The sequence below is a fragment of the Anarhichas minor genome, unplaced genomic scaffold (genome assembly GCF_050575085.1).
Source record: "Anarhichas minor isolate MPS153535 unplaced genomic scaffold, ASM5057508v1 ptg000017l, whole genome shotgun sequence".
Taxonomy (NCBI): Eukaryota; Metazoa; Chordata; class Actinopteri; order Perciformes; family Anarhichadidae; genus Anarhichas; species Anarhichas minor.
In genome coordinates, this window is record NW_027466463.1 from 13,918,131 (window position 1) to 13,943,011 (window position 24,881).

Consider the following 24,881-nt stretch of genomic DNA (forward strand, 5'->3'; position numbering starts at 1 on the left):
CGCATATACAAAAAAGTCCGACATGTTATCGTTTTTTTTTAATGTCATGACGTATGAACACGTCTTGATTTTAGGAAAATCTAACTTTGTTTAAAAAGGATGCACCGCATTCGCGCATGCGTGCTGTGAATTTTCTATTTGCTGGCGCATCCTATGATGAGACTAACGTCATAACTGATACCGGGAAAACATACATCATTCAGTCCATGAATTAAATGTAATTTAGTGTCTGTCATTAATTATTGTTAATTCATTTGTGTTCAGCGTTTTATCGGCTGAACATTTCAAATTGTCATTCTCTACCTTTTTAGACATTTTCGTTTCAGTATGGTAGATATTAGAACATCACATCTATTCAAAGATCACTTCTTCACCGATAACAGATTTAGACACACTTAAGACAAAAGTAAAACAAGTCCTTTATTATACTACCATTTGCAGCATATTACAAAAAACAAAGCATTTTTTTCACAGTTAAATAAAAACAGCACAAACAAAAAGGTCAAACACAGGCCGTACAGTGGGCGGTTACAAAGCGTTTTTATGTTGGTGTCAAGTCTTCAGTTAAAGTTGGACAATTCTTTTACAGAGCTGTATTATTGGTATTATGTGCAATCCTTTCCATAAGTGAAATGGTTTTCATGGTCCCTCACCAAAAGATGCTTTCAAAGACACAAAGTGCTCATTAATGAAACATTTAGTTTTTCCCCTTTTGATAAATCTACATTTTACAAAAGTAGTTCAATTTATACTTTGTGTGAGAGACCTGGACCCCTCAAAATTGCATCTAATGTACAATAGCTGATGAATTTCAACCACTAGTGTGGTTGTTCTAGGAAAAGCACATGTTCGTTTAATCTGGGTTTTTTAAGACAAGCTTTGTAATGTCAAACAATTGGACCAATTCTGTTTTTTCACACTTAAAAAAAAAAAAAAAAGACAAATTCCTAAACATAACTTTGGTTCATCTTGTGACGACAACAATCTTTCTCAATAGCAGTGAATCTTGGAAAATAAATTTAAAACTGACATTTCGTTGTGTATAAACTAAGGTGCAAGACTCAGAAAGCATACTTAAGCACATTTTTTGTGGCCTAAAACAGGCAAATGCTGATACATTTGTTTTGAGTAGTATAAAAAAAAACACAACATTTTATTGTATTGTTGAGTTTGAGCAAATTTAGTAAGACTCCGTAATGCAGGAGTCCGGTTTGAAATGTGCTTTGAGTCCTGCCCATTTAAAGTCCCAATTGATTTGTGCTTTTGCAACTGCTGTAGTTTGCATTGGTTTGGGTCTGTGGTCAAAACTGAATAAGTTACAGCTCAGTGAGTTTAAATTATTTTTCAAAAACTAAAATCTACAAATATACTTCCCCTTTTTCTCAGTAAAAGCTTTTTCCATTTCCCAGAATCACCCTGCAAAGTTTCCCCAAGGCCACTGTTGTCGTACCCGGAGAGTGAATATACATTAAGTGAGATGTTTAATGCTTTCTGACTCATTTGGGCAGTCACATCTGGAAACGTGTTCCATTCTGTAATGTGGGGATTACATGGACATATGTTCAGGAAGCACATAGGAGATGTCATCCCAGGGGTGGCGGTACAAACCCTGTTTCAGCCTCTTCTGGTCCAGGTAATGTCCTAATGTAAGACAAACACTAGTTAGATATCTTGTTTTAATAATACTTTGAAACTTAGTGTCGCAGCTCCATCTGATTGGGACTCACCAATGAAGCCCATACTACGTCCAAGGACAAAGATCCCATTTAGTGCACCGATCTCCACGAACTCGTCAGCCTCGTCTCTGGAACCAGTTCAACATTCATGTGAGAAACAATACTGGACAGTGTGCTTGCTATCAACACAGAAGACAGACGATGGACTTTTGGCATCAGCATTTTTTTAGTTTGATAAAGGGTTTAATAACAATATATATTTGTAAGCAGAAATATATTTATTAATGTGTTTATCAACACCTATAACTCCTCCTGCGGGAGCTGGTGTGTTTTTGCACAGACAATAAATGACAATATAGTAAAACTCGGCTGTAATAATCTAAAATATGTTACCGTGTGAAGCCACCGCACGTCCTCAGCAGGTCCACAAAGGCAACACCAATAAAACCGTCTACGTTGAGGATCAGGTTTGGTTTCTGAAAGTAAATTTATCTAAATGTCAGAGGAATATATGTAGGCCAACTAATTTGACAAAATTAACATAAAATGAGGAAAGGTTCAAAAGTCCAAAGATGCCATCAAAGATCGTTTAAGTTTATTAGGTTTTTCTTTTTCAGGGAGAAAGAACGATCATGTTCTACGTCACTCTTGCCCTGCTCATTCAGGTGACAAGTACCTTGGAGGTGGTGATCTTCTCTACGTCTAGGGCGTAGTCGAGTAGCTGGGTGGACGGGAAATTCTGCTTAACAAAGTCCTTCAGAATCTGCACCCGCATGTCTGGGTTGTTGATCTGAAAAAAGAGACAAACTTTTGTTCATTGTAATTAAAGCTCTTAACTGTAAGGTATTCATTTATTTTTACTCTAATGAAGACTTATTCAGCGATATGAACTTAGAAACTGTCTGCTGTAATCTAAAAATGCCATATCATTTATGGATCTTAATTATGTAACTTGTAGTGTGAAAAGCTGAGCCTACTGATTTGACTCTGTGTCCGATGCCCATGATCAGCTTGCCGTCCTTCTTCATCTTATTGACAAACTCCATGGGCAGCATGCCACTGTCGAATGCCTTGCTGAACAGCTTTGCAGCCGCATCCAGAGCACCTCCAAAACGGTCCCCCTGGAATGTATGAATAAATCACGTTTCAGTAGAGAAACAATAGTTTTAGACACATGGTCAAAGTGGGCAGTAAAAGACAAGACAGGTGGATGGGTTTGAAGTTTAGTTTCATTTTTGTCTGGTTAGAGATGGTGGCACAGTGCATGTGCGCAAGTGTTTGCGTGTGAGCAGTACTGACGATGGTGAGCAGGCCGGAGGTGAGGCATGAGATCAGGTCCTTGCCAGCACGAGTACAGACGATGGTGTTGTGTGCACCAGAGACGGCAGGCCCGTGATCAGCAGTCACCATCAGGCACATCTCGATGAACTGGCAGGCATATCGCGGCAACCTAAACGGAAACACAGCACAGCTTATTCCACTGAAAATATATGTGTAATAAAGTTAATCAGCCAACACTACTTCTCGCTGTCGTCTAGTCTTCATACCGACCTGCGTTGGAACCAAAGCAAGCCCAGCACTCCTCCTAAACCCATCTCCTCCTTAAAGACCTCAGTGATGGGCATGCCGGCGTAGATGAGCTCCTGGCCTCGCTCGTCACAGATGCTCGTCATGAATGAGGCCGGCTTACGGATCAGACCCAACTCCTGGAGGAAATCAAGAAACAGGGGTCCCTTTACACATTTTGTCCACCAGAGGAAACTGACTGAAGAACATTTTTCAACTGATAAGTGTCCTGCTCAGTTAATACTAAGGTCACAATTCTGTAATAAATAAACTGACCTTATCATAAATGTTAGTTTGTGTCATTCGTCTGTCCCCTAGTTTTATTTATCAAATAAACTGATACATTTCCACGACAATCATGAGCTCTAAATTGTTACTATACACGATATGACGACCATTTAACTCTTCAGTGGCTAAGACAGACGCTGTTGAGGTTTACTGAGGCGTAATGATGAAGTTTCTTACCCTGGCCCAAGAGTAATCCATAGGCACTGTTGGGGGAGGCACCTCCTGGGCAGGAATGATGGTACCATTGGCCACCAGCTCATCATAAACGGTCCTGTTACATCATAAATTCACAATATAAGTAAAAAACAATTTAATGATTAACTGTGGTATGACTGTGTGATGCATTTCTCACGTGATGACATCCCCCAGCTCATCAAAGCTCTTTGGTACATAAGCGCCAGCGTCCCTCAGAGCCTGGTTCTTGGCTACTGCTGTTTCTGAAGCCTGGTTGGCACAGGCCCCTGCATGGCCAAACTGAACCTGAAGATAGCAGTGACAGGTTGAGCTTAAAAACTCTGAATTACATGTTCACCACGACAACAACAGAATCCAAAGCAACAAAGCCACCAAACCTCTGAAGTGAACATGGTGGCGCAGGTTCCAATACACCAGCACACCACAGGCTTGGTTATCCTGCCTTCTGCGATGCCTTGGCAGATCTTGTACTCCTCTGTGCCTCCAACCTGGGTTGTCAGAGTAAAAGAGATGTTAAAAATGGGACATTTGTTTGCCCAAAGATTAATTGTATTAAATACAAATTAAGTGAATGAAATAATAATCAACATCTGGTTGATGTTAATCTGAAAATGTAAACATTTGTGGAGCTACTCCCACCTCTCCCAGCACTATTATCATCTCAACGCCTGGAGTGTCCTGGTAACGTAGGACGTGGTCCATGAAGGTGGAGCCTGGATATCTGGATAAAGAGAAGAGAACACAAGAGCTTAAAAAGGTCCGTCAGAGGACAATATGTTTCTGTGGAGCAGGGATACATTATCTTAAAATCGAACAACTAATAGTTTTACAACAGGCTTCAACTGGACAACCGTCTCTCACTCCCTCAGCAAATATTTGCAAATAGGTTCTTGTACCTGTCCCCTCCGATGGCAACACCTTCATAGACGCCGTCTGTCGTGCGGGAGACAATGTTGTTCAGCTCGTTGGACATGCCCCCGGAGCGCGACACATAGGCCACGCTGCCAGGGCGATAAAGTTTGGAAGCCAGGATGTTGTCCAGCATGCCACCTGTGTTGCCGATCTTAAAACAGCCAGGCTTGATGCCACCAACCTGGGAGACAGAAAATAATGGGTATCAAATGAACTTGTGTGCGCCAGTTGAAATTGATCATTTGGCGCTCTCAAACAGCAGTACTGTTTACTACTGCAGTACTTTGAAAGAATCTCTTTTCATAGTCTCTGATGGCGAGATATGGCTTCATACCGTAGCGGGGCCGATGATAGTGACACCTTTCTCATCGGCCTTCTTGATTATCTTCCTCGTCTGAGCCTCAGGAATGCCCTCAGCTATGATGGCGATGGTGTGGATCTGAAAACACAATTAGATAAGAGAGCCGAGTTTCAAGTCCGTCTGAATCTCACAAGTTTATGCAGTGATGTGTGGGCTTGTATGTAAACCTATTTTACACTGGGTCTTTCTACCTGTGGGAACTGCATGGTCTCCATAGTGCTGTCGAAGGCCGAGCGCAGTGACGCAAAGCTAATCAGGACGTCCACCTCGGGGTGCTTCTTCATGGCATCGGCCATGTTCTTATAGACCGGCAGCAGGATCTCTTTGTGGCCCCAGTAAAACTTCTGCTTGTGATCCCCACTGTGCAACACAGAAATGTGGTGTGGAATAATATACAGTATATATATTAAAAAAACAAACATTATATTTCAACTTCTCAAGAGCAGTCTGATTTTACATCACTGATATAACATTTTTTGGGACCGCAATAGTGTCGCTAACACAATCACAAAACTATACAGATAATATGTAGTTATCAAAATGAAGGTTGAGTTTGAAGATGGGTGTGGGTGCTGGAACAACACATGATATCTGCATTGAAACAGTATTTAGGACGATCAGTTGTAGCACTGTAAAGTTGATCAGTGGAATATCAAATCCTCATTTCAGACAAACTTTAGATCTTGGGGAACCTACGTGAAGGGGTAGACCATGGCTGCCACAGAGGGTTCGTCCCGGGAGCATACGTAGTCGAAGTCCAGCATGCCTTGCACGGCACGTGTCTGCATGCCCCAGACTATGGCCTTGGTCTGCTTTCTGAAGAGTGTGGTGGGTTTGGCTAAAAGAACAAGATGGCAGAAAGAGATAGAGAGTCAAGTTAGAGCTTGGAAAGACAAAGAACACCACGACGGGTGAGAGGAGGGGGCTCAGGCTCAGGAAAATAGCAGGATGGGGATGGTAACAGGCAGAGTACAGAGATAGAGGAGGTAGAGAAAACAACTTCTCACCATTGCAAACACCGCTTCAAAAGGAAAGGCATGTTTCTCGTGTTGCTGCAGTTTGCCTGGATTAGGAATGTGGCAGTTGTTTTTTTGTAATTTGGGCACTGCACATCTGTTTTTAGTTGACAAATGCTGCTGTTGCATTCAACCATGCACAACTCACATTTGTAAGTGTAACCAAGTTACACTGAAAATCCATTATTTTGTCCACCTCCAGGTCACACAGTAAAAAGGAATAATGTTAAAATGTCAAATGGCACAAGTGGTTGTGGTGGAGGGTTTGGAATGGGGGACATCTGGTTTAAAGTTAGATTAAAAACTCTTTGTTCACACATGGTATTAACAACTGTCAGTTCTGCACAAGGCCTGTGCAGTTGCACTGTCTCGGACAACTAGCTAAAAAAGCCTTTTCTACTGCATGTGTGTAAAGGTTGCTGTGTGCTCTTAGAAACATCACCCCACTTGCTCAGTACCAAGCAGGAATACCACACAAGCCTCGACTGTGGATAACAAAGCAGTCTGCTGATAATTAAATTAATACATTTCAACCTAAGGTCCAGCAGTAGTGCAAGACAAAAAAAAAAAAGAGAAGCGGAAAAAAGTGAATGTCAACATGTTAGTGTACAATGTGGTTTGAAGCATTTGTCGTCAAGTTAATCGCCATTCTTGCCACACATTTCAAGTGCAAGTCCTCCCAAGTCTCTCCTCTCTCTCCTCTCTGTCCAGAAAATCACTGCCTTCTGCTGTTCTCTGATCTGATCCCAAGAAAGTTGTGCACAAAGCTATCAATTGTTCAGCACTATCACCGCCTCTCTAACGCGGGGCTGTAAAATGACGAGTAATGTTTTACACGGTTTCTGCAGGACGCACAAAGTTAAATTTAAGAATTCAGAGATTTCAATTTAATACCTCTGTGACGATCAAACCTTCCAAATCATGAAACAATGATGGAGACCAATGGGGTACTTAAGACCTGCAGATACCCGGGTTTTAGGATGAAGCTGATGTTGAAGATGATCGATGTCATGGTTTTGTCTCGAGGTATCCTTACTATTTAATTCAAATAATATTAAAGAAACGTCTGTCATGGCCATAAGAATGTGAAAAATGAGGACATACTGCGGAGAAACATCAGCGAACACACAAAAATGGGAAGGCAGAGGGAAGTGGACAGAGGACGGAGAAGGCAGGAGGACAGCTTTTTCACATCCTTCCATACCTCTGCTGCAGCCTGAAGAGGCTTGCGCTTCTGTGACCCCCATGGGACAGGAACACAAAATGTGACAAAATGAGCACAAAAAAAAAAAAAAAGGGGAAAAAAAAATGAGTGCATATTTTGTATTATTCATTGAACAGACTTCAGTGCATTCTGTAAACTGTGTGTCATCTCTGAAAACACCTCATAAAAAGCACACCCTAGGAAAGCCCATGCAAAGTTCAGCTGCTACAGAGCATGCCTTAACTGTGAAAAGCATTCTGAAGAGGCATCGTCAAAGACACAATCAAAACCACATGTCCTGTGCTGGATGTTCTGAAACTAATATTACATTCCTTATAATAAAAACGATCTCTTCACAACAACACACAACTCAGTCTAAAGATGACAAATCTCCTTTAAAGTTCCTTGCATTTATGAGACTTGCTTAATTTGTGGATTCTTTATACAGTTTTTAATTACTCCAAAGATTAAAAAAAAAATACAAATATCTAATTGCTGAAGAATATAATGTCCCCAATGGACTACTGAGGTGATGCAAAATAAAGGCGTCTCTCTCACACACACACACACACACACTCCTTTCTAGATGAGGAGGGCGAGGGGTAAGAAGAGAAAGAGGCAGACCAGTGTAGAGTGTGTGAGCAGGCAAGCGCAGTGTGGGCATGGCACACCCATCACTTACCTTTCCAATCGCCTGTGACCATATTCTTCAGAGGCCACAGTATAGAATGAAGAGAGTCTTAGAAAAACGAGCATGAGAAAGACGAGGGTGAGTGGACAGTTTGTGCAGCAAAACAGGAGGAGGTGGGAGAAATAGAGAGAAAATTAAAAAATGCAAAACGGCAGCATTTGGAAGGAAGAAGGAATACAGGACGCAAAGAAAAGTGAAATGAAACAAAGCAGAAGTGTATGAGTATATATGGAGCGTTGCTGATAATACGCAGTAGTGAGGCGAGTGCTGCCGTCTTAATCACCTGCTGGAAGATCTGCTTTAGAATTTTTGGCCGGGTTGACCTCGCTAGACGTCCTGGGTTCGGAGAATGAAGCGGTCCTCGTTGTAGCTGGAGTCTGGTAAAGAAAACAAACATTTATGTTAGTCAAGCCTTACAGCGGCTTTCAATGAGAAGTTTTAGCAGGAAACTAACCATTTCCCTCTTAAAGTAACGTTTTTACATCTTTAGTATACACATGTCATGTATGAGTTTATCACCAGTCAACATAGGCTTTGAAGAGAACATGAGGACCACAGTTAACAAATAAAAAGCACACCGACTATCTGAAAGGAAAACCATGTTATGCTATAAAATACAATAGAGCTACTCGAACAAGTTCCAAAGTCCAAACCTTTCAAAGCTTAGTGTTTGAACATGCGTGACTAAATTGTAACACAAGTAAGTGTGCAAAGCCTTTTACAACATGTGAACAAAAGCTGCATATATTTGTGCAATCTATAATGTTAATGCATTTAAAGACAGGTATTTAATCATTTCCTTTAACGCTCAAACATTAAAATGAGATAAGTATATTTACAGGATATTTCACAGGGACTGTTCACAATTTGAACGTCACTAGATCAACATCACATGACAATGTGGTGGCCAACTTAAGCAGTATGACATCTGTAATGTGTGTAGAAGAGAGGCAGACACTCCTAATTTTCCCTTAGTGGGTAGCTGAATGAAAATACCACTGCGCTGTTGCTGGCGTTGAGGAGGAAGTTGGCCGTGTGTGCGTCCATCGGGGGCTGGTTAGGGATTGGCCGGTGACCCAGAGCCATTCCAACAATGGCCGTCATATGAGTCTCGGTACCAAACACATGGATAGGGATACCTGTGGTCTTCCCTGCAGAAAGAGTAAAACAAACTTAATCTAAATTTGTTTCCAACAATTTGACTTGGATGAAAGTTTTTTTTTTAACTGGCATTCATGCGCTCATATATCCGGTGTAACAACATTAATATCCCTCTTTCCTGTCACGCGTAGTCCGAATAAAATCACCTGACAATGACTTGACGCCAGGTATTTCCAAAGTAACAAGGCACATACTCCAGTCATTCTTCTCCTTTGTTCTCAGACTGGGCTCTTCTTTGTGATCTTAAGCTTCATCTCACTCACCTACTTCACCCATGACCCTCAGCCCCTCCTGGTAGTTGGGCCCGCCACGTCGAACAAAGATGGTGACCTCGTGCTCCTTCAGAGGACCTTGGTAGTCTTTGATGGCCCTGACAATACCCTGAGGAGTGAGAACCAGGTCAGGGAAGTGATTCACAGACTGATTTATTCAGAAAGTCCTGCATGGGTGCATCAGCCATTAAGTCAACAAAGAAAATGTACTTTAATGTCTTCAGAAAGAACAAAAGAGTGTCTTGAAGTTAGTTTTCTCCTCTATATTAAAATATATGAATACACATTTTGTGGACTAAATCACACAATGAAGGCCAGTGATACTATTTAGACTTGTTTACTTTCATAGTGTTTAAGATAAACACATTGTGTTTTACCTTGAATGTGGCTGCTACATTGGTGAAGTTGGCAATACTTCCTCCGATGATCAGCACTTTCCCTACAGGATACATAAAGAGGAGTGTTATGTTAAGAATATGTTTATGAGTGAAATGTGACACCTCAGGGGCGACTGTGGCTAAGTGGATAGCAGGGCCGTCTTTCAATCAGAGGGTCGGCGGTTCAATCCCCGGCTCCGGCTCCGCTAGTCGCATGTCGATGTGTCCTTGAGCAAGACACTTAACCCCAAAATTGCTCCCGTAGCTGTGCCTACGGTGTAGAAATGTGATAGACTCTGAATTGTAAGTCGCTTTGGATAAAAGCGTCTGCTAAATGACTGTAATGTAATGTAATGTAACCTCAGTAACAGTTTGGTGACGGCCATGAAGTCTATTGCTGGCAACAGACACACTGTGGACAGTCAGTGACTCTGTGACACACTAAAGGAGAGCAAGCAGGTCACATCGCGGAGGAATGACCCAACACTGGTTTACATGCTTAAAGCAAACTTTAGTTTGAGCTCGTTTGTGCAAACAAGCCTTAAAGTGTTTGCTGTACCAACCTTGTGTATGCTTCTCCCGTGTCATCAGAGAGAGGATGGTTTTAGCGTAGTCGTAGGTCTGCTGTTCGCTGGGTGCGCCAGAGTACTCGCCATAGTTTGCCAGTTCATCCACCCCGCCTAGGTCACAGATGGTGTCGCTAAAGAAGAGTGAAGGTGGACAGTTAAGTACTGCGTCCTGATTCTGGTCGGTACTTTTAGTTTTAATCAAACAGGTTTTCTTGTAAACAAGCAAAAGTTATGTTTACATTCAGTTTAACTCACCAAAAAACACATTGTGTGTATATTTGAGGTCTAACAAAAGTCACAAAGCCGATATCTTATTTGGCATATTAAATATACAGCATGTCTTACATCCACCAAAGCTCTTTGAGTAGCTTCTGTTAGCTACAAAAGACTCGATATAAACCCTACCTGTAGACTACTGAAGCCCCTCCTCCAGCCACCATGGTCCAGATCCTGCCACGAGGGTTCAGCAGGGTCAGCTTCAGACTGGCACCGCTCTTTGCGTCCAGATCAGCTATGTATGCCTCCTACAATAGACAAATGGTGGTAAAAAGGCCAAAGATGGAGGCACAAACCAAGATTCAAGCTACTTATTCACTTAAGTTTCTGACTAAAACCCGCTTTATTGCTCAGATCTCACCTCAGGATATGCTTCTCTGCCAAAGGGTGGTGGAAACTCCACATCACCCCATTTAGCCTTGCAGATGTAATCTGCTGTGGCATCAATCTTGGCTGCCATGTCGAGAACGTACACTCCATCTTTGGTGACGACTGGTTAAGAGAATAAAAGTTGTGTTATCCATCGATACAACTTGTACACATTAGTAAGTTGCTCCCATGAATGAATAATGGATCCCCTCAAAGTACTTAATCAATTCTCTTGACGTTATAGTAATAAAACACTTCATATATTCCCAAGGGGAGAACACTGGATCTGCTTCTGAGAGTCATAAAGTAGAGATGAATATAAATATGCACCGGTGTGTGTGAAGTTATAAAAACGTACCGATAGGGTTGATCTCAAGATAGGTGAAGTAGAGGTCCTCGTACAAGTTGAAGAGGCCAACTATAAAACTGGCCAAGACTCTTTAAGAAGGAAAACAAACAGTTTATTAAAATCAGCACACGACAAAGCTCACTAGAAAACCACAGAAAATAAAATGTAACACAAATTTAACACATTTAAACATATTTAGTTGCCAAACAAATATCCGTCTTATAACAGTAGATCACAATTAGCTTCCAAGGGTTGAGCTGGTGAGAAACTAGTCGAACAGAAATGTTATGCAGCATAAAAAGAGAGAGATCAGCATGTTCTCTGCACCCTGGGGGATGGTATTTGGAAAAGGGAAAAACAAAACAAAAATCTAAAAAGAAACACAGCTCAAGGTCTCAGCAAAACAGCAAAAGACACTGAAGATAGAGAGGCTCTTTGACGAGTTGGCACGAACATCTTGGCAACGGTAACAAATAAAACTCAACAAAACCAGGTTTCTACGGACATATGCGGGACAATAACTATATATCATTGTATACAATATGGCTGGTTAACACCGTGTATTTGTGGCTAATATGAGGGGAGCACTTCTTATCAAAGTCTCTCTAAGGTGAAGTTGATTAAAGTGAAGTTTACTGCTGTAGATCTTTCCGTGTAGATAAAAACAACTAAATAAAAAAAAGGATGAGTCCGTACTCTTTCTTTTCATCAGGAACGTGAGCGAGGAGCTTCTCCTTGACTTGCTCCTCACTCAGCTTCTCATCCACCGCAACCAACAGCCTCTGGGCCTTGGCGTCCACGTCACCCACCTCCACTCCTCCCTCGTGGTGGAAAAGCACATAGTCGCCTTCACGCGTGGCATAAATACACACGTAAAACTCCTCCTCCTGGGTGATCCAAACACAAGGATACACAAACACGTTTAGTTTTGCGAGGAGCAGAGCATGTAGTTTCACTTATTTATAGAATGCTGACAAGCTTATTTGACGAACATCCAGAACGTCCAGTTCCTTATTTTAAGATGAGCCGACCTTCATGCAGGCACATTTCCTACCGCAGTCATGAGTGATAAACAAATCACACACAATGCAACACCATTCAGTTTGTTCACTTTATAAAACTGTGAGAATCAACCAACTAATCACATGCACACTGACCTAAATACAACACACAGAATAATGTTTGTATCCTGGCCGTGGAGGTTTCATTGACCTGCTGAGACTATTTGTTCACTTTGCTAGCATCTAGCTATGATTAAAAGGCTCCACAAATAAACTTGAGTTGGCTTTCAAACATAAACATGATGTAGAATGACAAAACAAGCTGATGACACTAGCTGACATTACCTGTGGGTGTTGAACAAACGGCTCAATGAGGAAGTTCTTCAGCACACCCTTTGCCTTTCCAACCTATTCAAGCCCAAAGACAAATCACAAGCAGGTTAGTCTCACCTAGTTATAGACTTGGAAGAGGAGTAAGTACATTGCATTCACAACAACAACAATAATAATAATAATAATGTTCAAGGTCCCTTGGACACCACATTTAAAAAAAAGCAACAACTTGGCATGACTGGCTCGTAAATTCCCTTTCTCATGAAAAGGCAAAAGCCAGTTCTACCTTGTTTGTATGCACGGTGGACCAGAATAGACCACCCTCCTCCACTGGCATTATATAACCTTTCACCTGGCAGATCTAAACATAAGCCTCTGGCACTGGACACAACAACCTTCTGCACTTAACAGGTCCATATGCTGGGGGGGGGGGGGGGGTAAAGAGGAACTGTAGCTTGCATTCCCTTCAGATGTACAAAAGACAACATGCCAGTCACGCGATTTACGACATTGGGTCAGCCTGTTGGAGTATTGTTACCTTCATTTACGACTTAATTATTCAGTGAAATCACAATGAGGAGCAGGGACCTTGTGCTAAATGTATCTAAGATGCATATTCGTCGTTTAAATAAGTTGTCTGTTGTCTGTAGTTATGTCCCAAATTTCCATCATAGCAGATAAAAAAAAAATCAAAACGGATGACAAATAATCAAGAAACAAATAAAAGAACATGTTTAAAAGTCCAGAGATTATTAAAATAACAAATTAACCCCAAAGAAAACAAAGTTCTTGGTGAGCTGGTACACTGGCAGAGTGAGTGCTGGTTATTCATCGGAGCAGATTCTAAGCAAATTAAATGATGTTATTTTGAATAGAGGATACAGACACAGAATTGTTGGTGCTTCACAAAAGACTGACTGTTCTTTGTCTGGATGACATGACAGCTAAGTGACCAGTAAAGCTGCGTTGAGACCGACAGTGTTTGCCTGTCAAATTACATATTTCTGGTAAATTACTTTGTAACAGCATATTTCTACTGTTTTACTTGCGGATTGTCACAACTAACAACTTTACGGAGAAGTAAATCCTTCTTCAAAGTTTGATAAACAGCAGTGCAGTGTTTTGGTGTCTGATAAACCTTGATCTGTTACTCCAGCTGGACTTCTGGGATCATTTTTTTTTTTTTCCCATTGTCTTAAAATTGCAACGCTGTGCCGCTTTGTATTTAACAAGACAGATAGAGAGAGAGATTACTCACAGTGGTCTCTTTCATGACGCGGGCTTTAAACCACTCTCGGACACCCTGCAGGTCAAGGTCGAGGCCCACCAGTCCGAGCTTCCCACGCCGTTTGATTAGTTGATCTGGCTTTACCACCAGCCGCTACAGAGAAGCAAGTGGAAGACATGATCAGCCCAACATTAAACAAAGGACACAGATTTGCATCAATACTGGTGTGACAAACACAACTGATAACAGGCTGATACTGGTAACACATTACAAATAATATGACAAGCTCTCGGTGTGCAAGTATTACTTCCTTGTAAATATTAATTTAAGTACAAGTACAAACACACAGTCAATGATAGCTCAAACCAGGGAGAACATATCCTTTTAGCTGTATGCTAATGGCGATAAACTCAGCCTCAGAGATATGTGGTATCTGCGTATGCTAAGAATTGATTTTGGTGTATAATATGAACACTTCAATTCACACAAAATCATAAAAGTCACTCAATGCATCTAAAGACACGGTCACATGCCACTGTGATGGTAATGACATTATGTCCTGCAAATCACGTACACAGAGTTTGAGTGACAGACAGCGCCGTAATCAAGCCTCGTGCCTTTAGTATTCCTTTGCCGGCAGAAGAAACAACCTGAAGCTAAGACTAGCAGAAGCCGGTTGAGTCTGTCCCAGCTGCCTCACCTCCGTCAGCAGCCATGGATGATCCTGTGTGAGGCGGTCCCAGTCGGTCTCAGCGGTGACACTGGCGTAGCGGAAGCGGTTCTGCACGGCCGCGGAGGTGCAGATATACTTATACAAGAACTCTTTTCCCGTCTGCTCTGAGATGGCTTTCGCCGACATGGCAGCTCCAGTAAGCACAGGACCTTTTAGAGAGAGAAGCCAACAGTTCACAGAGTTACAACATCATCACGTGTTTATATATATTGATGGATTAAAAAGAAACAAAAAAAACATCATGTTGCACCTTGAGCACCAAGGAGCTACAGGCAAAGATAATTATGATTTTCCACCTAGATGGGGTTATTACATGCCTGTTGAAAAATATGAAATCCTGCTAAACAAATCCAGGGTTTGTGCACATGCTATGTTTAACCATCAGTATAGCTCATTGTAAAACATTACTGTGTGATTGGGTTATTGATTCAAAGACAGGTAAACCATTAGCTTAAGGCTAGTTTGACTATCTATCCAATAGAGTCAACAGGCAATAAAGGCAGCTGCCAAAATATAACTTATATTTGTCTTCATTAGGGGCGCTAGAGACAGTTATGGCCCAAAATCTACAGATGATTCTATGCACCATAACTTAGAATTGCATGAACCAGTATCCTTTAGGTATAATACATCCTGAGTTTACCAAGTCATCATAGCTCTTCTCTTATTATATTAGTAGTGTGCACGAACGCCTTCAGGCTAACAGAGCAGACTGCTGGAGAAAGCAGAGATTAAACATTAACACTGCTGAGTTTTAGGGTTCTTGTATTGACTGATGACCTATCAGTTGCTCTTTGTTCCGATCTATGAAAAACAAAATCGTTCCCGTACCTTCAAAGTATTGTTATATGTTAGATGCAGCTAGAGCTGAAATGCTTAGTTGATCACCAGAAAAATTGCAAACATTGCGAATATCATTTTCCAACAAAGAATTATGATAATCTTCTGGTTCCAGCTTCTCAGATGTAAAGATAGTTGTTATTTTCATAGTTTTGACTTTCATGAGACATCAAAAAGTTGCCCTGACAGTCTCGACAGTCTTGTTTCAAACATCGCTGCATGTTGTAAAACCTGCTCAGCTAACACAAAGCACACAACTATGGTTCCAGTGTGTGGAACAGCCCCAACAGGTCCATGAACCACCTTTAAGATCAGCGCTGCAAACATACACAGCCAAGATAAGTAGTGAGCCTTGATGGCATGCATCTCATCTCATCTGCCTTTGTGTAACTGATAACATTTTTATGGTGGGTTTTAAGACAGCTTTTGAAATACTAGCAATGGCTTTATGGCCACAGCTTCTGCAGCTCTTCAACACAGAAAGTCTGTAAGATGCTTGTGACATCTAACCCTGGGGGGGACTAGCTAGGATTTAGCTTAGCACGCTATCCTGTCATGCTTTCAGAGCCAGATGTCCCAGTATTTAGCCAGCCATAATCCTTGGGTCATTGTTTGAAGCCATCTAGCCGTGAAATATGTGTCACTTTACATACTCCTCCACATGTAGGAAACTGGATTTGGAGGTAGTAGCATCACAAGGGGGCCAGAAAAAGGGTGAACTAACGTTAGCTGCTTCAGACACACAGCTGCTGTTTGATGAGCCTGGCAGTGCTCTGGCATCACTTTTCCTGTGCAAACTACCGTCATGTGCGTCAATGAAGCTCCTGTAGCAGCTACCACACCCACTCCTCAGTCTTTAATTTGCTAGCCAAGCACACTGTGGGTAAACAAAGGTACAACTTCCTAGAGAGGAAACGAAGTGGACAGATGCTAGTAGGTGTGGCGAAACCTACGGAGTGATATGTGACAGGAAATAACAATCTATAGATGATGGTTTAAGTTAGCCTGCTGAGTGATGAGCCAGTTACATCTATTCAAACTATGTTTTCAAGATGAACAGCTAGCTAAGGAAAGCGATGTAAGAAACTCTGGTAGGATGCCAGCGTCTGTAAATTTCAGCAGACAAACCTCACAGCATCGGCTAACCTGGAAATCCTGACTGAGGAGCTAACTGCTGCACACTCACATTGCTGCAAACAATGCTAACGGTTATCTAGAGAAGCTAGCTAGCTAAAGGTTAGAGTTTAAAAAAGGATTTAGTTACCTTGTCAATGAAAGTAGCACCTCCTCGAAGTAAAGGAGTCGCGTCTCGGTCGAAGACGACACACTAAAGAGTTCTCCTTGTTGCCCTGGGTCTGCTGCTGTCAGTCGCCACCTCACTCAAACCCTGTCGCACCATAATCTGGCGACCGATTACGCGTAGTTTGCCGGCGCCTGATTGGTTTAAACAAGGTCACGTGGTGATGTCAGTTACGCCCACAGCTATATAATAAGAATCCACCTGAAAAAAAAACACTATAAAAACCGCAATATTTCAAATAAGCGCTGGTCAAAAAGTAACGCCCCCAATTCCAGGAAATTATGATAACCTTTTCTGTATTGCACCTATTAAAACAAAGCAAAAAAAAATTCACTTTTTAGAATATGAGACATTAAAATACTGAGTTAATTATAGTAAATTTAAGGAAAGAAAAGTCCAATATTACAGCAAAAGACGAGCCTTTATTTTTCGCGATAAGAAAAGCATATCGTTAATACTGTGACAAGTTTTAAAAATGATACATAGATCAGTGAGAGAACAGTTAATAGAAGCTTCCAACGTACCACCAGTGCCCTTTTAAAACAGGTGGAACAAGTAGGGTAGGGGCTGCACTTATGGAGCGTGTATGACTAGTATGGATGGATGACAGCTAGGTGTGATCGACGACGTGGAATTCAGTCTTTTGTGTTTGATGGGATAAAGAATTCACTTGCCAATTTAAATTTCAGTCACTGGGCAGATATGAAAAAAGTCCTGCGTAAGTGCATAAAAACATACAAGTGTAGCTGTTGCCTTTAGCGAATAGGACGTGCTCTACGGCTTTTGATTTAGGTTTTACTGCAAGAAGGTTGATGGATTCTGGTAAGGCACCACTTGACTTTGACTGGGACAGATGTGTGGTCGGTGCTTTCAAGAGAAGGAAATCTGTAGGTGCTGTGTGTGCTGATTTTGGCCTGTTTCAGAAAAAAAAAAACATTGTACAATGTGAGAACAAAGACGAAAATATTTAGAAATGAGTCTCTGAAAAAAAGGAGGAAGACAATGAACACTGGCATTCGACTGTACACAGGTTAGAATATACAGTACAATAAATATAAAGACCGAGGGAAGACTGAAGGAGGAAAACAATTTATGGACACAAAACACTTTACATTCGAGTCATATACAATGCAGCATGGAGAAGAAACGAAAACCCTGCACATTGATTCTATATTTGGCAAATGAGCCAATAAAACCTGAACACGACACTCGCAAGAGACCAGCGTTGTCCTAAACAGGCTGTCCTGAGGTCAGTTTTGACATTGAACTTCCACAGTACATTGACTCTTGCTCTATAGAGACATGCTGTCCCAGGAGAACCATAAAAACGGATGCCATGTTATGCCTTCTAAAACTAATCAACCATGATGCTTAAACTTCCAATGCATTTCTTACAACTGGTCACCTTTAGGAAGGTTGAGGCAGTTTTATAAGATTTATTTTAATCTAATATTTAGATTTTGGCAACAGGGACATGCTCTGATCAGCTGATCCAAACCTCTTTAAAAAACAAAAAAAAGACTTCTTAAGCACTTCTTTATTTACAATGTTAATTCTTCACTAAAGTCTCTGAATTATCATTCCCACTGTTTTTGAGTAAATTTAGGAGTGAATGCAATAATCAAAAACCATTTGAAAATAATATTGGGGAGGTTTTGCAAGACACTCAGGAGGATGAGCATCAGGAGGTGACTGTGGGTCCAACTTTATTTTTTTCCACTGCAGTGCTGCATTTCCCCCCCGCATGATCCTTCACTTTAGCCAAATTGGAAAAAGAAATTTCCAGGCCCAGAGTCTTGGGGGGGAAAAGGAGAAAAAAAGATTTACGTTAATATCATAAACTTTGATCAATGTTCCTGTTCTTAAATAAACTAAACGATGTCTAAATACCTGGACTGGAATCAAAACTAAATCCTCCTCCATGTCCTCCTCCTCCTCCATGTCCTCCTCCTCCACCACCGTGGCCACCGAAGAAAGCCCTGAAGATGTTGTTTGCATCAAAATCTGGGGAAAAAAAAGAAAATGCAAATATATTGGAGTTAGCTGGTCATGAAGAGCTTCTGGAAAAACAAGATGGAACTGTACACGCATTTTATGAGTGTGTGTATGTACACTACAGAGAGAAAACAGGAACCACTAGAAGTTATACAGTTGGATTATTTAGGCTCATTGACTTCAGTGTAGTGCTTAAAAGTTATGATCCATGTCATGATATTCTGTGTAGAGTATTGTGGCCTATTTTATACACTATTTTATGCCATTTTGACAATTAACCAGATTGAAGTTATTATTTACGACTGTGCTTTTGCTGCAATAAGTCAAAATGTCTGCAGTGAAAAAGCTCTATTCAGTCATCAATGAAGAGTCTTTCTATTCTTTAAAAGCACCCAATAGTTGACTTTCTAAAGAAGCATATCACCACGTTTTGAAATGCATTTCTTTAAAATAAAAAGTGTGAAAATGTTCCCTCTCATCCCACTAATGACCTGCAGGTTGAATGTAAATCTGACCAAAGACCAGAATAACCGTAAAGCATTTACCTCCGCCATCAAAGGAGCCTTCATCCTCCAGGTCATGTCCACTGTCGTAGCGCATCTTCTTCTTCGGGTCGGAGAGCACAGTGAAGGCCTCGCCAACCTCCTTGAATTTCTTTTCCTCCTCCTTCTGCACTTCTGGAGTCGCTGCACTATGGCGGTCTGCAACACCGCAATACAATTCAGATAAATAACCGTGAAATGTAATCAAAGTTGGTTCCCTGCATGTCTGTGCGAAGGCCGACAGGCCTACCTGGGTGATGCATGAGGGCCCGTTTGCGGTAGGCTTTTTTGATCTCCTCTTCGGTGGCGTTCTTGCCGACCCCCAGCACCTTGTAGTAATCTTTCCTCTTGCTCTTCTTCAGCTCCAGCTGAGCAGTCTTCAGCAGAAGCTTGTGCTCTAGAGGAATACAAAATGTGAGTGTGTGAAAAACTTGACCAGCTAGAGTATCAGTTAGGATAAAGGCAAACAAAGAAGAAGAAAAAGAGAGCTTACCTGATGTTTTTTCCGTCTGGTAAACTTTTTCATAGTCCCGTACAGCTTCCTCATACTGCTCTGTGTTCGTGTAACTACGGGGCAGACAAAGTCACTCGAAAACTGCTCAATGCTGAACACACAAATTAGGAGAAATTAACTCATATTGACTGGGTAGCATACCACTGAGCTCTTCTTAAGTAGGCCTTGATGTAAGTGTCATCTAGCTTGATTGCACTGCTGCAGTCTTCAATGGCTTCATTAAGTTTCTTCAGCTGTTGATGAGAAACAAGTCAATGACAGTGAACCCATTAAAGGGCTAGAAAAGCACGAGCACTGTGGAAGGCTGCAATTTTGTGGCAAATAATCAGACCGCATGACTGATGAATGCCTCCGACTGGTACCTTTAATCCTGCGGTGGCTCTGTTGCAGTAGAGTTTAGCGTTGGTCTTGATGTTGTTGGGGTCTATCGTCAGGGCCTCAGTATACAGCTTGTAGGCGGCTTCATAGTTGCAGTTCTTAAATGCCTGGTTGCCCTCCTCCTTCTTGGCTTTTAAAGCTTTGGCGTTCTGATTTGGGAAAAGAACAAGTCAATCCTATTTATTATTTATTTTTCAAACATTTACTCACACTTGCAGTGCTTGCTGTGTTAAGCTGCCTTGTCATGCCATTTAAACTGTAAGAATTGTAGGAACAGATATGTTTTTTGTCCATTTGTTTTAGCCTTTTTGAAAAGGTGCTCTGTACATTTGTCTTACATAAGAAATTTCAAAATACTAGTCTAAAATAAAAAAATCCCGTACAAATTCTGTTATCACAGTTCCTGTATATTTACCACCCTCTGGCAGCCGCATGCATGTTTATTTCTTCTTCCAATGAAATGAGAAATAAGAGGACAATATGATCCTCTTACCCTGCAGGCTAGCCGGGCTTTTTCGTGGTCAGGTGCCATGCGCAGAGCCTGAACAAAGAACTGAACAGCTTTATCGATGCAGTCCTCGTAGTAGAGACACAGGCCTCGGACGTAGAGCGCGTCTGCGTTAGTCGAATCCATTCGCAAGATATCACTGGAAAATAGAGTTTTGTTAAAAGAGAAGAATCCGTTAATGAAATCCATCCTTCTTACTGGACAGCTACTAAAGTAGACTCTGTACTCATTTTTTAAATCTTAAAATGAATGAACTTTTGCATCCCTGTAACCAAACTACCACACACACCATGAACCTACCACCAGTTGTTCCTACCTTGCTACGGACTGGGCTTCTGGATAGCGTCCCAGCAGAGCCAGACACTCGGCCTTGATGATTTTGAAGCGGTGGCAGGCAGAAGACACAGCCAAGGCCCGGTCCATGCAGTACACCACCTGGATCAGAACAAGAAACGCTTCACTGTACCTGTTACACTCTAGCTTCACATTCATTCGTGAACGTTCATAAATTACATTAGATGTTGCCTATACTAACAACTGATCACATGACGGCTAAGATGGAGCTGTGTTGTTTGAGAGATTGGTGAAAAAAAGAGAAAGTGTGTAAAGTACCGTTCTGAAATCCCGCTTTTCAAAGCCAACATCCGCCATTCTTTGGTACTCCAGTAGAGTCGCTGCAGTCTTATTCTGAAATATAACAACAATTATCCATCAACACTTTATTTCAAACGTTAACAGACCAGCTTGAGTTGCAGGATTCAGACTTTCGCTCCAAGTCTGTGCTTAGTATGTAATTCAAGGCACTCTTATACAGTTAATACATTAAATACATTGTGAACAGTTCAGGTGATCCCCACCTCCTGCTGGGCCTCTCTGTTGCTGGGCTCCAGCTCCAAAACCTTCTGAAAGCAGCGATTAGCCGCCATGGCATTTCCCAACGACAAGTGGCATTTGCCCTCACGTAGATGACCCTGTGGGACAGGAGGAGCACATTACCTTCTTAGGACCGTGTACAGAAAACCTCAACATGTTGTGCACTCTTCTGCAGGTGGGGGGAGGGGGGGTGGGGGGTTGAGACAATAAGTGGCGGGCAATTATGAGAATGAAGGTGACGTTCAAACCGACCTTCATGAAACAGTCATCCAGCCGCACAGCCTGCTGGGAATCTTCTAGGGCCTCACGAAAGCGAAAGAGCATCATGAGGGTGGCTGCCCTGTTGCCATAATAACTGGCAGTTTTGGGGCTCACATCTTGAGATGAAAGAAAGAAAACCCCATGTCATACAGGCAAGATGAGATGTGGGTACTAATGAATACTGCAATTATATTGCAAGTCCATACAAATGGCAGAAGTCAAGATGGTCCCGATAACGTTTTTAGGTACATTGAGGGAGCATTTCTTGACTCAATTATTTATTGTTATTTGTTTTGTTGGGAGAGGTGTCACAAGAGGAGACCATCGGCATTTCTCAACAGGAGAGTATGTACAAAGATTGGACAACAGGTAAAGAGTAATTAGTGGTAACCTCACCTATGGCCTTAGTATAATAGTTGAAAGCCTCAGAGTAATCCTTCTGGCTGTAGAATGCATTTCCTTGCTCTTTGAAGCCTTCAGCCTGACTGCAGAGAGGAAAAACAGAAACCAAAGTCAGGGTGGAACAGATGCTTTACCAACATGTCAGTAGTTAGAAGACACAATATGAAAAAAAACTTGTACGCGATAAATCACTCAACCAATTAAAGCCCTCCACGAGGCAAGATGTACAGAATATGACTGCTTTACTGCAGCACTAATCGTTAAAAGTTAACTTTCGTGCCATGTGTTAAATGGTAGACGAACTCTGATTCACATTTTAAAGTGTTGCTATCGGGGCCACACCAGTCAGTGACATCAGTCAGTGTTTTCAATTGTAACTAAGGTTGTGCATAGAAGAAAATTCGACTTTTAGGCAAAAAACATCTGCGATGCGGGTCTATCGCAGTTAGGCCACACAGCTGCTTTAAGGATTAGATTTGTAAAAGATGTACAAGCTAAATGGAGTATTCTCTTAAACATATGTTAACATCACATGCTGCGGGCATGATAAATAAATACAATTTAAAAATGTGCTATAAATGCCTGCAGAGGAATTAAAGGTCCAGTGTGTAGGATATTGGGAAGTATATTAGCAGACATGGAATATAATATTCACAAAATACTTTTGTTTTGTACAAAAGTTGAGACTAGAATTCAAGTCAAATATGTATAAATAGTTCAAATATTGAAGGTAGCAGGCGGCTCAGGTTTAGGTGGTGAATAGTGAAACCACAGTACTTACTTTAAATGTCATACAAGTGCAAATAAACCCAATAAAGACTAAAAAGGCACCAGCAAAGAGACATTTGTATTAGAAGCCTAATAGATCATTGTCATTTGGAAATATTTTGAATTTGGACAGCTCAAATTGTTGTTAATAGGTTCCCTCTAGTTCAGGATTACCAATATATAATATTTCAGATTTATTTTTAAAAAAAATTGTCGAATATTATCACCAAACTCCTTACATTTTGCAGGTTTAGGGAGCTTAAATGTATCTTTAGCTACTAAACGCTATTGATCCTACAGTTGAATTTTAGTTATCAAACCAACTCTAAATTCAACATTTTGGTAACAAATGTGACGCCGACACCAGCAGTTTATTTTCCTTATTAATTTTCCTGTACACAGACTCATTTTTAATGCATTGGCATAAATTCACTCATTCTGGTATTTTGGATTATTTCAATCTCAAACCACGTTTACACACTTAACGTTACGTATGTAACACAGCTGAATTATGGGGAGCTGAATTAATATGAGATAAACCCGAACACAACGCGGACGTTTAAATACCTGAGCACGTTTTAGATGATTCACTAAATAAATTACTTTATCTGATTGTTGGAGCACCAAGTATAAAGCTATAATTCCGTCCGTCAGCCTCTTATGGAAGTTTCTAGAAAGGGGAAACCCACAGATTTTATCTTTCCACCAAAAGACTAACCTAATTCTTTATTTATGTTAAAATATGTCCGTACAGAAAGGTTAATTAATCCACGAGACACACAACACAATGCTCGTTGGATAACGTTAGCCGTAAATTAGCTGTAGCATGTCTCAAGACACGCTGAATATCTTAAGCTAGGTTCTCTTGACGAATACACTGTGAAGGGAAGTGACTTTGAAGAATCCCAAATTCGCGGTTCTAAAGTGAACCATCGAAACTACAAGAACGCCACCGGCTGCCATTTATGAAAACCAATAAAATCTTAAGATTTAGCCAACTCTAAATGTGCCGTTTCTCCCCCGGAAAGCTAGCCTCGTTAGCTCGTCTCCGGGCTGGTCGCGCCGTTGTTTCGGAGCCTTTGTCAGCTAACGGCGGTTGAGTTCAGTCAGTGAATCCCGGGTTATCTTCACATTATACACGCAGCGAAACATAACCCAGCGGACAATTTTATGTTTACCGTTCCATGTCCTCCGGATTGCGGATTTGAGCTTCTGTGTCCACCGGCACGTCGATGTCAACAGCTGCCATTTTTTGCTGGAAAGGACGAACACGAACCGACGTCATTTCCGGGGACTAATCGGTGATTGCTTTTTTTCCTTCTTCTTATTTTTGAGGTCATGAGAAACTAGGCCAGACAAAAAAAGGAAAACGTTGCATTTAAAACTATAACATATATTTAAATGTAGCTTTCCCAAAGCAAGCCTTGTATCTAAAATATTTGTATTTTATTTAATCAAATCTGGCATACATTAGCATTCCAAAAATAGATGTTACAAAAAATGACTAAAAATAACCGGTAATGTGCTATTGCGTCAAACCTCGCCTGGCTCAAACTCCATTTGAAACCATCCCATAAACTTCTGCTTGTATCACGTTACATTCTTCCACGAAATCATGAACTTACACCCACCTGTCATCTCACCTGACACCTTGAAGCTCTACATGCTTGTATGTATTTGTGGTGACCAGGATGCTACTGCCAATATTTAGAGGCCAAAATGATTCACAGATGAACAATTGGACATGTTATTGCGAATTGTGTACATATATAGGCTAATGTCCAACACTGTATTTCCAGATATTACTCTCCAGCAAGCAAACTAAATCTACATTTTGGGTTGGTGCATCAATAATAAAGATACTTAGATGACGTTTAATTTTTTTGTACTACCATTGATTATTATGAAAAGCATGGCAACTAC

At 41.2% G+C, this 24,881-nt stretch overlaps 2 protein-coding genes across 3 annotated transcripts; both read right to left on the reverse strand.

The window, feature by feature from the left end:
• Positions 1-407: 407 nt before the first annotated feature.
• On the reverse strand, positions 408-16,848 carry aclyb (ATP citrate lyase b). 2 transcript variants are annotated; one of them, XM_076093777.1, is made up of 29 exons: positions 16,682-16,848; positions 14,545-14,726; positions 13,875-13,997; positions 12,629-12,691; positions 11,979-12,169; positions 11,292-11,371; positions 10,926-11,056; positions 10,694-10,812; positions 10,283-10,419; positions 9,720-9,781; positions 9,334-9,451; positions 8,906-9,060; positions 8,193-8,286; positions 7,219-7,248; positions 5,695-5,836; positions 5,190-5,358; positions 4,972-5,076; positions 4,622-4,818; positions 4,365-4,446; positions 4,103-4,213; positions 3,883-4,010; positions 3,708-3,801; positions 3,228-3,382; positions 2,976-3,126; positions 2,654-2,797; positions 2,353-2,466; positions 2,070-2,152; positions 1,728-1,804; positions 408-1,641 (listed from the first exon to the last, which is right to left on the reverse strand). In XM_076093777.1, exons 2-29 carry the CDS (start codon positions 14,701-14,703, stop codon positions 1,547-1,549), a joined length of 3,309 nt encoding a protein of 1,102 aa, XP_075949892.1. In that variant the 5' UTR covers positions 14,704-14,726; positions 16,682-16,848; the 3' UTR covers positions 408-1,546. The 2 variants fall into 2 exon arrangements, with proteins under 2 accessions (XP_075949892.1, XP_075949893.1); XM_076093778.1 differs by lacking the exon at positions 7,219-7,248 and having other exon boundaries at positions 16,682-16,845.
• Positions 16,849-17,790: 942 nt separating this feature from the next.
• Positions 17,791-24,239, reverse strand: LOC142951904 (dnaJ homolog subfamily C member 7-like). Its single transcript, XM_076093780.1, has 14 exons — positions 24,137-24,239; positions 22,185-22,273; positions 21,780-21,904; positions 21,512-21,625; positions 21,267-21,341; positions 20,971-21,089; positions 20,640-20,793; positions 20,131-20,295; positions 19,910-20,001; positions 19,748-19,821; positions 19,505-19,651; positions 19,258-19,413; positions 18,608-18,721; positions 17,791-18,512 (listed from the first exon to the last, which is right to left on the reverse strand). The coding sequence occupies exons 1-14, from the start codon at positions 24,205-24,207 to the stop codon at positions 18,475-18,477; spliced, it is 1,533 nt and encodes a 510-aa protein (XP_075949895.1). The 5' UTR covers positions 24,208-24,239; the 3' UTR covers positions 17,791-18,474.
• Between the last annotated feature and the right edge of the window lie 642 nt (positions 24,240-24,881).